The sequence below is a fragment of the Heteronotia binoei genome, chromosome 4, assembly GCF_032191835.1.
Source record: "Heteronotia binoei isolate CCM8104 ecotype False Entrance Well chromosome 4, APGP_CSIRO_Hbin_v1, whole genome shotgun sequence".
Taxonomy (NCBI): domain Eukaryota; kingdom Metazoa; phylum Chordata; class Lepidosauria; order Squamata; family Gekkonidae; genus Heteronotia; species Heteronotia binoei.
In genome coordinates, this window is record NC_083226.1 from 181,919,560 (window position 1) to 181,932,555 (window position 12,996).

General features: G+C 54.8%; 1 protein-coding gene across 1 annotated transcript in view; it reads left to right on the top strand.

The window, feature by feature from the left end:
* The first annotated feature begins 1,902 nt into the window (after nt 1-1,902).
* The window catches only part of ARID3C (AT-rich interaction domain 3C), a 161,160-nt gene continuing 150,066 nt past the window's right edge, over nt 1,903-12,996 (top strand). Inside the window, exons 1-2 of the mRNA XM_060236617.1 lie at nt 1,903-1,944; nt 3,029-3,544. Coding sequence (XP_060092600.1) covers nt 1,903-1,944; nt 3,029-3,544 — 558 coding nt within the window. The remainder of the gene's footprint in view (nt 1,945-3,028; nt 3,545-12,996) is intronic.

Consider the following 12,996-nt stretch of genomic DNA (forward strand, 5'->3'; position numbering starts at 1 on the left):
CTCCAAATCTCAGAGTGGCTCACAATTTTCTTTATCTTCCTCCCTACAACAGACACCCTGTTTGGTGGGTGGGACTGAGAGACCTCTTACAGCAACTGCCCTTTCAAGAACAACCTCTGCCAGAGCTATGGCTGACCCCAAGACCATTCCGGGAGCTGCAAGTGGAGGAGTGGGGAATCAAACCCGGTTCTTCCAGATAAGAGTCCGCACACTTAACCACCACACAGAAATAAAGTGCACAGTTGTATCATCCTGAAACTACTGCCTGCCCCCTCCCCCCCGGTCCATGGATAAATTGTCTTCCACAAAACTGGTCCCTGGTACCAAAAAAGTTGGGGACCACTAGAGGAGGGTATGGAATTTTTTTCTGTGGCCCCAGAAGGTCCGACTAGAACCAATGGGTTGAAATTAAATCAGAAGAGTTTCCAGCTCAACATTAGGAAGAACTTCCTGACCGTTAGAGAGGTTCCTCAGTGGAACAGGCTTCCTCGGGAGGTGGTGGGCTCTCCTTCCTTGTAGGTTTTTAAGCAGAGGCTAGATGGCCATCTGACAGCAATGAGGATCCTGTGAATTTAGGGGGAGGTGTTTGTGAGTTTAGAGTGGTTCCTCAGTGGAACAGGCTTCTTTGGGAGGTGGTGGGCTCTCCTTCCTTGGAGGTTTTTAAACAGAGGCTAGATGGGCATCTGACAGCAATGAAGATCCTGTGAATTTAGGGGGAGGTCTTTGTGAGATTCCTGCATTGTGCAGGAGGTTGAACTAGATGACCCTGGAGGTCCCTTCCAACTCTTCTATGATTCCTCGGGAGGTGGTGGGCTCTCCTTCCTTGGAGGTTTTTCAACAGAGGCTAGATGGCCATCTGACAGCAATGAGGATCCTGTGAATTTAGGGGGAGGTGTTTGTGAGTTTAGAGCAGTTCCACAGTGGAACAGGCTTCTTTGGGAGGTGGTGGGCTCTCCTTCCTTGGAGGTTTTTAAACAGAGGCTAGATGGCCATCTGACAGCAATGAGGATCCTGTGAATTTAGAGGGAGGCGTTTGTGAGTTTCCTGCATTGTGCAGCGGGTTGGACTAGATGACCCTGGAGGTCCCTTCCAACTCTTCTATGATTCTAACAGGCTTCCTCCTCGGGAGGTGGTGGGCTCTCCTTCCTTGGAGGTTTTTAAGCAGAGGCTAGATGGCCACCTGACAGCAACGAGGATCCTGTGAATTTAGGGGGAGGCCTTTGTGAGTTTCCTGCATCGTGCAGGGGGTTGGACTAGATGACCCTGGAGGTCCCTTCCAACTCTTCTATGATTCTAACAGGCTTCCTCGGGAGGTGGTGGGCTCTCCTTCCTCGGAGGTCCCTTCCAACTCTCCGATTCTAGGATTCTATGACAGGCGGGGGGCCGTGTTGCAAGCTCCTGGCGACCCCACCCGCCAGCCGTCTGTCAGGGAGAGAAGGCGGCGCCTTGGAAGAAGGCGCAGGCACTCCCCCGACGTGCCTCCAGCAAATGGGGCGGAGGAGGGAGGGAGGGAGGGAGGGTCAGCCCTGACCACTTGTTGCAAAAGCAGACGGGTGGGGAGGGCGAGGAGCAGGCGGAGGCGGAGGGGGAGGAGGGAGCGGAGAGCTCTCCCGCCCCGACGCCCCCCCCCCCCCAAGCTCTCGCTCCCCCCAGCGGCGGAATCGATGCGCTTCCAGAGCCGCTGCCGGCCGGCGGGCGAGCAGGACGGGGGTCGCGGCCGCTGCGACCCATGAGGCGGGGGGAGCGCGACGGGGCGGGGGGGCGCAGGGCGGCGAAGAAGCAGCAGCGCCTCCCCGTCGGGGGGGATTAAGACTCCAGCGGGGCCAGCGGGGCCTGCCTGCCTCCTCCACCCCCCCCCCACCGCCCCAGCCTGCTCTCCAGGTGCGCAAAGCGAGGCGCAGCATGGTGGAGAACGCCGCCGCGATGGCCACCAAAGCCAGCCTGGTAAGCCGACGGGGCGCCCGCGGGCTGCGCTGGGGAAGGGGCGGCGGGCTCGGGAAGGCGACGCGCGTCCCGGCCGGGTAAGGGGGGCAGCCCGAAGGCTTCTGGAGGGGGGGGGGAGCGAGCCTCGAGGGGGGGAGCGGAGGGGGCAGCCGCCCCGGGCGCCAGAGCAAGGGGGCGCGCCACCAGCGCCCCCCTTTCCCCCAACAAAACAGGCAGATTTTCTTGGTGGGAAGGGTGGGGGGGCACCGCTTGTTAACTTTGTCCCCCCCCCCTTTCAAAAACAGGCAGATCTTCACGGTGGGAAGGGTGGGGGGGGGGCACCGTTTGTTAACTTTGCCCCCCTCTCCAAAAACAGGTAGATCTTCGTGGTGGGAAGGGTGAGGGGGGGGGCACCTGGGGGTCCTTCTTTTGCCCCCCCCGTGGAACTTTTCTGGGGGGTCCCCGGAGAGATGGGCGTAGGGGGGGGGACTTTGCCCTGGGGGTTCCTTCGCGCTCCCCCCTCCCTGCTCCCCCCCGGGAAACATTTCTGGGGGGTCCCGGGAGAGATGGGGCGTGGGGGGGGCGCTTTGCTCTGGGGGTCCTTCGCGCTCTCCCCCCGTGAAACTTTTCTGGGGGGTCCCCGGAGAGATGGGGCGTAGGGGGGGCTTTGGCTGGGGGTCCTTCGCGCTCCCCCCTCCCTGCTCCCCCCGGGAAACATTTCTGGGGGGTCCCCGGAGAGATGGGGCTTGGGAGGGCGCTTTGCCCTGGGGGTCCTTCGCGCTCCCCCCCCCGGGAAACTTTTCTGGGAGGTCCCCGGAGAGATGGGGCGTAGGGGGGGGCTTTGCCCTGGGGTTCCTTCGCGCTCCCCCCTCCCTGCTCCCCCCGGGAAACTTTTCTGGGGGGTCCCGGGAGAGATGGGGCGTGGGAGGGCGCTTTGCCCTGGGGTTCCTTCGCGCTCCCCCCGTCCCTGCTCCCCCCCGGGAAACTTTTCTGGGGGGTCCCGGGAGAGATGGGGCGTGGGGGGGGGCGCTTTGCCCTGGGGGTCCTTCCCTGCTCCCCCCCCCCCCGGTCTGACGGGCGCTTCCTCCCTTCCTTTCCCCTCCAGGCTGCCGCGGCCGCCGCCTTCTCGTCGTCTTGCTCGACGGGGCGCGGCCTGGGGGCGTCGGGGGGGCTCCGCCTGGAGGCGGTGATGGAGAACCTGCAGCGGGCGCAGGCGGCGCGCCTGGAGGAGAAGCTGCGCCGGGCCCAGGCGGCGGCGGCGGCGGCGGTTCCCCCGACGGCCGGCCCGGCAGCAGCAACCGCGGGAAGCCCTGCGGGAGGAGCCGGCCCGACGGCGCCGCCCTTGGCCCTGCGCCTCTTCGCCGCCGCCGGAGGACGCGCGCCTGGGGGGCTGCCCGTGGCCCGCGCCCCTCCCACGGCGCCCCCCGGCCGCCCGGATCGGGGCCCCGCCTCGCACCCCCCGCAGGAGGCGGCCGCCGTCGAGGAAGACTCGGAGGAAGAGGAGGAGGAAGACCCAGCGGCCGGAGGGGAGCCCCGCTACGCCCAGCGCCCCCCCTCGCCCCCGCCGCCGCCCCCCCAGCAGCAGCACCACGAGTGGACCTACGAGGAGCAGTTCAAGCAGGTAAGGTCCGCGGAGACCCCCCCCCCTCACTGTTCTGCGCCCCTAAAGTCGCCCGCCTGCCCTCCCCCTTATCCAGACTGACCCGGACTCAGCAGCCGTCTAATCCCCCCCCCCCTTTGCTTCAGCGAGGAAACATTCCTTTGCTGGGGTTGCCAGCCTCCGGGGGGGGGGGCTGGAGATCTCCCGGAATTATTACCATCTGCAGAGCGATAATCAGATACGGGTCTCCTTTGGAGAACAAGGAAGCTTGGGGGGGGGGCTTTAGGATATCATGTCCCTCCCCAGGCTTCACCCTGAAATCTCCAGGAATTTCCCAACCTGGAATTCGCAGCCCTATATGACCTGGACTCAGCAGCCGACTAATTCCCCCCCCCCCTGTGCTTCAGCGAGGAAACATTCCTTTGCTGGGGTTGCCAGCCTCCAGGGGGGGCCTGGAGATCTCCCGGAATTATTACCATCTGCAGAGCGATAATCAGATACCGGTCTCCTTTGGAGAACAAGGAAGCTTGGGGGGGGGGGGCCTTAGGATATCATGTCCCTCCCCAGGCTTCACCCTGAAATCTCCAGGAATTTCCCAACCTGGAATTCGCAGCCCTATATGACCTGGACTCAGCAGCCGTCTAATCCTCCTCCTTTGCTTCATTCCTTTGCTGGGGTTGCCAGCCTCCAGGGGGGGCCTGGAGATCACCCGGAATTATTACCATCTGCAGAGCGATAATCAGATACCGGTCTCCTTCGGAGACCAAGGAAGCTTTGGGGGGGGGGGATTAGAACATCATGTCCCTCCTTTGCTTCATTCCTTTGCTGGGGTTGCCAGCCTCCAGGGGGGGGGGCTGGAGATCTCCCGGAATTATTACCATCTGCAGAGTGATAATCAGGGACGGTCTCCTTTGGAGAACAAGGAAGCTTGGGGGGGGGGCCTTTAGGATATCATGTCCCTCCCCAGGCTTCACCCTGAAATCTCCAGGAATTTCCCAACCTGGAATTCGCAGCCCTATATGACCTGGACTCAGCAGCCGTCTAATCCTCCTCCTTTGCTTCATTAGGGGAGGGACGGTGGCTCAGTGGTAGAGCATCTGCTTGGGAAGCAGAAGGTCCCAGGTTCAATCCCTGGCATCTCCAAAAAAGGGTCCAGGCAAACAGGTGTGAAAAACCTCCGCTTGAGACCCTGGAGAGCCGCTGCCAGTCTGAGAAGACAATACTGACTTTGATGGACCGTGGGTCTGATTCAGTATAAGGCAGCTTCATATGTTTATATGTTCCTTTGCTGAGGTTGCCAGCCTCCAGGGGGGGCCTGGTGATCGCCCGGAATTATTACCATCTGCAGAGCGATAATCAGATACCGGTCTCCTTCGGAGACCAAGGAAGCTTGGGGGGGGGATTAGAACATCATGTCCCTCCCCAGGCTTCACCCTGAAATCTCCAGGAATTTCCCAACCTGGAGTTGGCAGCCCTATATGACCTGGACTCAGCAGCCATCTAATCCTCCTCCTTTGCTTCATTCCTTTGCTGGGGTTGCCAGCCTCCAGGGGGGGCCTGGAGATCTCCCGGAATTATTACCATCTGCAAAGTGATAATCAGGGACCGGTCTCCTTTGGAGACCAAGGAAGCTTGGGGGGGGGGGCCTTTAGGACATCATGTCCCTCCCCAGGCTTCGCCCTGAAATCTCCAGGAATTTCCCAACCTGGAGTTGGCAGCCCTATATTCTTGACCCCCCCCCATGTTCTCCCTCCCTCAGGCTGCCCAGAATGCCCTTTTGTCATTTCCAAACGGGGTCATTGCCCGGGCTTTTTTTCTGGGGGGGGGGAGGGCGCGGCAGAGCAGATTTCAGGAATCTCCTCATGGAAACAAAATTCTCAAAAAATGTGTAGAAGTTCATGGGAGCACTCCTATGTTTCCCCTTCATTTTTCTCTTGAGAGTTCCAGCACGTCTTTTTCCAGGAGGGAAAAAAACCATGGTTACTGCTCCATTTCCTATCCACCCTTCATCTTCACCCCCCCTCCAGTCAACTCCCCCCCATGTACTCTTTTGAGAGGGGAATCAGGGCCTCCACCAGTAGCCCCACAAGCATCTTTCATCTTCTCAAACCCCCAGCTCAGCAACAGCGCCAAAGTCACCTTTCCACAGATCCCAAACCTCTGACCTCCCAAGCCACAACAAGCTTCCCCCCCTTTCGTTTTAACTTCCCTGCTTCTCCAAAAATAGAGAAATGCCCGTCTCTCTCCTATTAGAACGTGGTGGGCGGTTTCTCCAAACAGGTACCCCCCCACCCACTCAGACTCCCTCCAACCCAATATTTATTGTCTTCCGATCCCGCCCCCCCCTTCCCCGCCTTCCTGGCCGCCTCTCCACTTGTTGGTGGACACGGAACCAAATCTCCCTCACAGCTGCGGAGTCTTGTGAGGAAAAATTCTACTTTTGTGAGCTACTGGCATTAAAGCCGTGAGTTGCTGCGTCAATTAGTGTGTCTTTCCTGAGCGAAGACAAAAATGTGTGAGCTGAAGGCTAAACATAAGAACATAAGAGAAGCCCTGTTGGATCAGGCCAACGGCCCATCCAGTCCAACACTCTCTGTCACATAAGAACATTAGAGAAGCCATGTTGGATCAGGCCAGTGGCCCCTCCAGTCCCACACTCTGTGTCACATAAGAACATAAGAGAAGCCATGTTGGATCAGGCCAGTGGCCCCTCCAGTCCAACACTCTGTGTCACATAAGAACATAAGAGAAGCCATGTTGGATCAGGCTAGTGGCCCATCCAGTCCAACACTCTGTGTCACATAAGAGAAGCCATGTTGGATCAGGCCAATGGCCCATCCAGTCCAACCCTCTGTGTCACCGAAGAACATAAGAGAAGCCGTGTAGGATCAGGCCAATGGCCCACCTAGTCCAGCACTCTGTGTCACACAGTGGCCAATATATGCGTGTGTATATACACACACACACATACACACATATCTATATCTATATCTATATACATATACTGTGGCTAATAGCCACTGATGGACCTTTTATCCAATCCCCTTTTAAAGCTGGCTATGCTTGTGGCCGCCACCACCTCCTGTGGCAGTGAATTCCACATGTTAGTCACCCTTTGGGTGAAGAAGGACTTCCTTTTATCCGTTTTAACCTGTCTGCTCAGCAATTTCATCGAATGCCCACGAGTTCTTGTATTGTGAGAAAGGGAGAAAAGGACTTCTTTCTCTACTTTCTCCATCCCATGCATCATCTTGTAAACCTCGATCATGTCACCCCGCAGTTGACAACTGTGAACTCGCTCACACTAACTCAGCTTAGAGGGAACACTGATGGGAACTGGGGAGAGCAGTCTTGATTCCTAGATGCTGGCTGGTGTGACACTCTCAGGGGCAAGATGGACTCAGGGGCTGCTGAAGCGGACTGGGATTGTCGTGGGATCTCTGTCGTCTATCCCTTGAGCCCCGGTTCCATGAGCTGCTGTGGCCCAGTGGTGCAAAGTTTCCAACCTCAGACCCAAATCTGCATCTGCTTGCGGTGCTTGGATGCCAAATTCCAGCCGCTGGGGTCTCTTTCGCCCCTGGCTTCGTCTCCTCGGATCGCTCTCCCCAGAGCCCTGCAGAGCTGACTCTTTCTCCCTTCCCTCCAGGGGGGGGACTGGACCGTTTTAGAAACTAGACTGAATGGGATGATTTCTTCTGTTTTATTTACTTCATTTGCACCCCGCCTTTCTCCCCTGCGGGGACCCAAAACGACTTGCGTTGTTCTCCTCGCTTCCGTTTTGTCCACACAACAGCCTTGTGAGGTAGTACAAAAGAGCAAGGGCCCAGCAGTGCCTTAAAGACCCACAGCATTTGTGGCAACTCGGTAGGAGCATTCATGAGTCTCGCTCTTTTCTGCTGTTTATGGACAGACTACCATGGCTTCCCATCTTGGCCTTTGAGGAGGGTGAGGCTGAGAGCATGCAACTGGTCACCAAGTGAGCTTCAGTGGCAGAGCAGGGATTCGAAGCTGGGTCTCCCAGCCCCTAGTCTGACTCTCTAAGCCGGGGGTGGCCAAACTTGCTTAATGTAACAGCTGCATAGAATAAATGTCAGATGCTTGAGAGCTGCAAGACATGAATATCAGATGTTTGAGAGTCATAAGAAGATATTGGATTTATATCCCGCCCTCCATCCCGAAGAGTCTCAGAGCGGCTCACAATTTCCTTTACCTTCCTCCCCCACAACAGACACCCTGTGAGGTAGATGAAGATATTGGATTTATATCCCGCCCTCCACTCCGAAGAGTCTCAGAGCGGCTCACAATCTCCTTTCCCTTCCTGCCCCACAACAGACACCCTGTGAGGTAGATGAAGATATTGGATTTATATCCTGCCTTCCGCTCTGAAGAGTCTCAGAGCGGCTCACAATCTCCTTTCCCTTCCTCCCCCACAACAGACACCCTGTGAGGTAGATGAAGATACTGGATTTATATCCCGCCCTCCGCTCCAAAGAGTCTCAGAGCGGCTCACAATCTCCTTTCCCTTCCTCCCCCACAACAGACACCCTGTGAGGTAGATGAAGATATTGGATTTATATCCTGCCCTCCACTCCGAAGAGTCTCAGAGCGGCTCACAATCTCCTTTCCCTTCCTCCCCCACAACAGACACCCTGTGAGGTAGATGAAGATATTGGATTTATATCCTGCCCTTCACTCCGAAGAGTCTCAGAGCGGCTCACAATCTCCTTTCCCTTCCTCCCCCACAACAGACACCCTGTGAGGTAGATGAAGATATTGGATTTATATCCCGCCCTTCACTCCGAAGAATCTCAGAGCGGCTCACAATCTCCTTTCCCTTCCTTCCCCACAACAGACACCCTGTGAGGTAGATGAAGATATTGGATTTATATCCCGCCCTCCACTCCGAAGAGTCTCAGAGCGGCTCACAATCTCCTTTCCCTTCCTCCCGCACAACAGACCCCCTGTGAGGTGGGTGGGGCTGGAGAGGGCTCTCACAGCAGCTGCCCTTTCAAGGACAACCTCTGCCAGAGCTATGGCTGACCCAAGGCCATGCTAGCAGGTGCAAGTGGAGGAGTGGGAATCAAACCCAGTTCTCCCAGATAAGAGTCCGCACACTTAACCACTACACCAAACTGGCTCTCCAAGACATAAGACATAAATGTCAGACGTTTGAGAGAAGGAAGGAAGGAAGGGAGGAAGGAAGGAAGGAAGGAAGGAAGGAAGGAAGGAAGGAAGGAAGGAAGGAAGGAAGGAAGGAAGATAGATAGATAGATGTTGAGCAGTGTTCCCTCTAAGATGAGTTACGGTGAGCTAGCTCACAGATTTTTAGCCTCGAGCTCACACATTTTCGTCTTAGCTCAGGAAAAATGGCCCCAGAGCACAACAATTTATGCAGGAGCTCACAATTTTAATGCCAATAGGCTCACAACGTTAATACCAGTAGCTCACAAAGTGGAATTTTTGCTCACAAGACTCTGCAGCTTAGAGGGAACATTGATGGTGAGGGGGAGGTCAAAAGAAAGCAACTTTAATTTAAAAATGCATTCTCCAAGCTGCCAGGTGTCTTGACTTGGAGAAGGGATTTAAAGAGAGAACTTTCTTCTCCAAGCGGGCCAACGGAGCAGTGGGGGCTTTGAGAACCACACAATATGTGTGAAAGAACCACATGTGGCTCCCGGACCGGAGTTTGGGCTACCCGTGCCCTAACCTGTGTTTTTGCCTCTTCCGTCAGAGGCAAGTTCCTTGGGGCTGCTAGACCAACCAATGCTCCCTCCAAATGGGGGAGTCTTGCGAGCAAAAATTCTGTTTCGCGAGCTACCGGCGTTCAAGTTGTGAGCTGCTGCCTCCATTTGTTTGCTTTGGGGCTGTTTTGCCTGAGCTGAGATAAAAATGTGTGAGCCGGAGGCCAAGTAACTGTGAGCTAGCTCATGCCCACTCAGCTTAGAGGGAACACTGCTTCCAACTTCTCTCAACTGAGTGGAAGAAGACAACCCCACCTGAGCCCACGCTCCAGGGCTCAGGTCTTCTGCCCCAAAGTCCAGCTCTGCCCCAATGTTCAGACATTCCCAACACCGTTTTTTTCGGTCTCTCTAAATAACCATTGCCGTGCTTCCTTAAACTGCCTAGTACCAAATATCATTGTGTGTGTCCCCACCCCACCCCCACCCGCCGCAATTCTGGGGAGAGGACAGGGCATATCTGCAGAGGCCTCCCTGAAACTCTTTTGAGAAACGGATTCCACCAGCAGCGCCCCCCCCCCCTCCCCAATTCAATTGGGGAGGGACAGTAGCTCAGTGGTAGAGCATCTGCTTGGTAAGCAGAAGGTCCCAGGTTCAATCCCCAGCATCTCCAACTAAAAAGGGTCCAGGCAAGTCGGCGTGAAAAACCTCAGCTTGAGACCCCGAAGAGCCGTGAATGGGGCTGTGGCTCAGTGGTAGAGCATCTGCTTGGTAAGCAGAAGGTCCCAGGTTCAGTCCCCAGCATCTCCAACTAAAAAGGGTCCAGGCAAGTAGGCGTGAAGAACCTCAGCTTGAGACCCCGGAAAGCCATGAATGGGACTGTGGCTCAGTGGTAGAGCATCTGCTTGGTAAGCAGAAGGTCCCAGGTTCAATCACCGGCATCTCCAACTAAAAAGGGTCCAGGCAAATTGGTGTCAGAAATCTCAGCTTGAGAGCCGCTGCCAGTCTGAGTAGACAAGACTGACTTTGATGGACCTAGGGTCTGATTCAGTAGAAGGCAGTTTCATATGTTCAATTGCTGTTAAAGAATCTGAGCAAAACTTAGAAGCGCTTTAAAGAGCAATAAGATTTTGACTCTTGAAAGCTCATCCCCCCCCTCCCAATTTTTTGTTGGCAGCTTGGAGAATGCATTTTAAATTAAAGTTGCTTTCTTTCTACCTCCCTCTCACCATCAATGTTCCCTCTAAGCTGCAGGATTTGAATTTAGCTCTTGAACAAAACCCGCGTCCTACCCTCTCTCTGCCTTTTCTGCCATTTTGACCCATGGATTCTTTTTCTCACCACCTACGCTAGTTTCCTCTTTTCTTTTCAATGGGAAATATTTGATAACCTTGCGGGGAGAGGAGATAACATCTCTACCTCCTTACCAATACTCCTTCTAAGCAGCAGAGTCTTTTGAGCAAAAATTTCTATTTCTTGAGCTTACTGGCATTAAAGCCATGAGCTACTGCATAAATTATTGTGCTCTGGGGCTGTTTCTCCTGAGCCGAGACAAAAACGTGTGAGCTGGAGGCTAAAAAACGGTGCGCGAGCTCACACTAACTCAGCTCAGAGGGAACACTGCTCCTTACTATTTTAAGGGGATTCAAGAAGTCTTCCTCGTCAGGCTGGGGTCTGCGTCTGCTTAGTCTCCATTCCTCTCCAGTTTCCAGTGGGCCCTTAATAATAATAATAATAATAATAATAATAATAATAATAATAATAATAATACCTTTTATTTATATCCCGCCCTCCCCGCCGAGGCAGGCTCAGGGCGGCTAACAACATCAATCAATATAACAAATGATACAATACTTTAACAGTAGATAAAAATTAATTACAATTCTAAAAACAGTAAAACAATAAAATTAACATCTTGGTGCTGCGGAAACGGTCAAAGTCCCGCAGGGCCCGTCCTTCCTCTGGGAGCTGGTTCCACAGGTGTGGGGCCGCAACAGAGAAGGCCCGAGTGCGGGTACTCTGCAGTCTTGCTTCCTTCGGCCCTGGGATAGTCGACAGGTCTCTCCCTGCTGACCTCAGTGCTCTCTGGGGTTCGTATGGGGTTCTTATCCGTCTCTCGCACTCCTCACCCTCCACACAACGGCTTGCATTTTCCACCCTGAGCAAGGCAGAGCTGTGTCTGAATCAGGGGACCAGGGGGCATAAACACAGGTTTTTAAAAGTGGGGTTGAGTGGTACAGGGTGTTCCCCGGAAACCTTTTCTCCTGATGGGTCTAGAAATGATCCCAGTGAAACGGGAAGACAAAGAGGGTTTTTTCCCGGGGGGGGGGGGGAGTGTGAAAACCTTTGCTGCTTCCCCTTGCTTGCCTATACTGTACTTTAAATGCCCCAGCCACTTTATCGGACAAACTCCGCCCCCCCAGCTTGTGCTGCACTCCCATATTATTCTCCGGCGCTGAGGGAATCCAGTTTCTATTTCACATTGCAGAGGCAAGATGAACTGCTGCTTTCTCTTCAGGAGAGTTGTTTCCCGCTTTGCCTGATTCCCCCCCCCTCCATACATTTGCGGATTTATATCCTGCCCCCCACCCAAGAAAGAGGCCCAGACGTATAATCTGTGCTCCTCTTTAACAATGAAGGGTTTGACAGGTAGCTGCTGCAATCCTGTGTCCAGTTCCTTGTGTGCAAAACCGCACGGTGGGGTTTCACTTCCAAGGGAAGGCGTGGAGGGTTCCCCCCAGCCAATGTTGTCATCTCCACCCCCATCCCCTTCTGTCCCCCGTTCCTTCATTCTATTAACTGCTAGCCCTGTTCACATCTTCTGGGAAGTCCGTTCACATCTTGCGTTTATGCATGTGCGTTGGTGTGTAACCGAGAGCCAGTAGGTGCTCACTTTGCAAATGAAACCAGGGACTAGAACACACAGTGCATTGACTGTAACGTGAGAATTATCTGATGCTTGTGTAAGGAAAAATCAAGCGTGTGCCGTTCGCCGATTGTTACTTGTGTTGCAAACGGGACTTCTGCGTCCTTTAACAAGGAAGGGCTCATCAGAGAATCTGGGGGCTGCATGGTCTCACCCAGGGATGGCCCCCTGTCTGCTTCTGAGGGGAGGAGGGATGTCCAGACTCGGAGGGACCCTGAGCTGAATCCAGGGTCTGCCCCAATCACATGGAGCATGTGCCGAGTGAAACTGCTGAGCAGTCAGGTTAGAACGGATAAAAGGAAGCACTTCTTCACCCAAAAGGTGATTAACATGTGGAATTCACTACCACAGGAGGTGGTGGCGGCCTCATCCAGCAGGGCTTCTCTTATGTTCTTATGTGACTCAGAGTGTTGGACTGGATGGGCCACTGGCCTGATCCAACAGGGCTTCTCTTATGTTCTTATGTGACATAGAGTGTTGGACTGGATGGGCCACTGGCCTGATCCAACAGGGCTTCTCTTATGTTCTTATGTGACTCAGAGTGTTGGACTGGATGGGCCACTGGCCTGATCCAACAGGGCTTCTCTTATGTGACACAGAGTGTTGGACTGGAGGGGCCACTGGCCTGATCCAACAGGGCTTCTCTTATGTGACACAGAGTGTTGGACTGGAGGGGCAACTGGCCTGATCCAACAGGGCTTCTCTTATGTTCTTATGTGACACAGAGTGTTGGACTGGAGGGGCCACTGGCCTGATCCAACAGGGCTTCTCTTATGTTCTTATGTGACACAGAGTGTTGGACTGGAGGGGCCATTGGCCTGATCCAACATGGCTTCTGTTATGTTCTTATGTGACACAGAGTGTTGGAC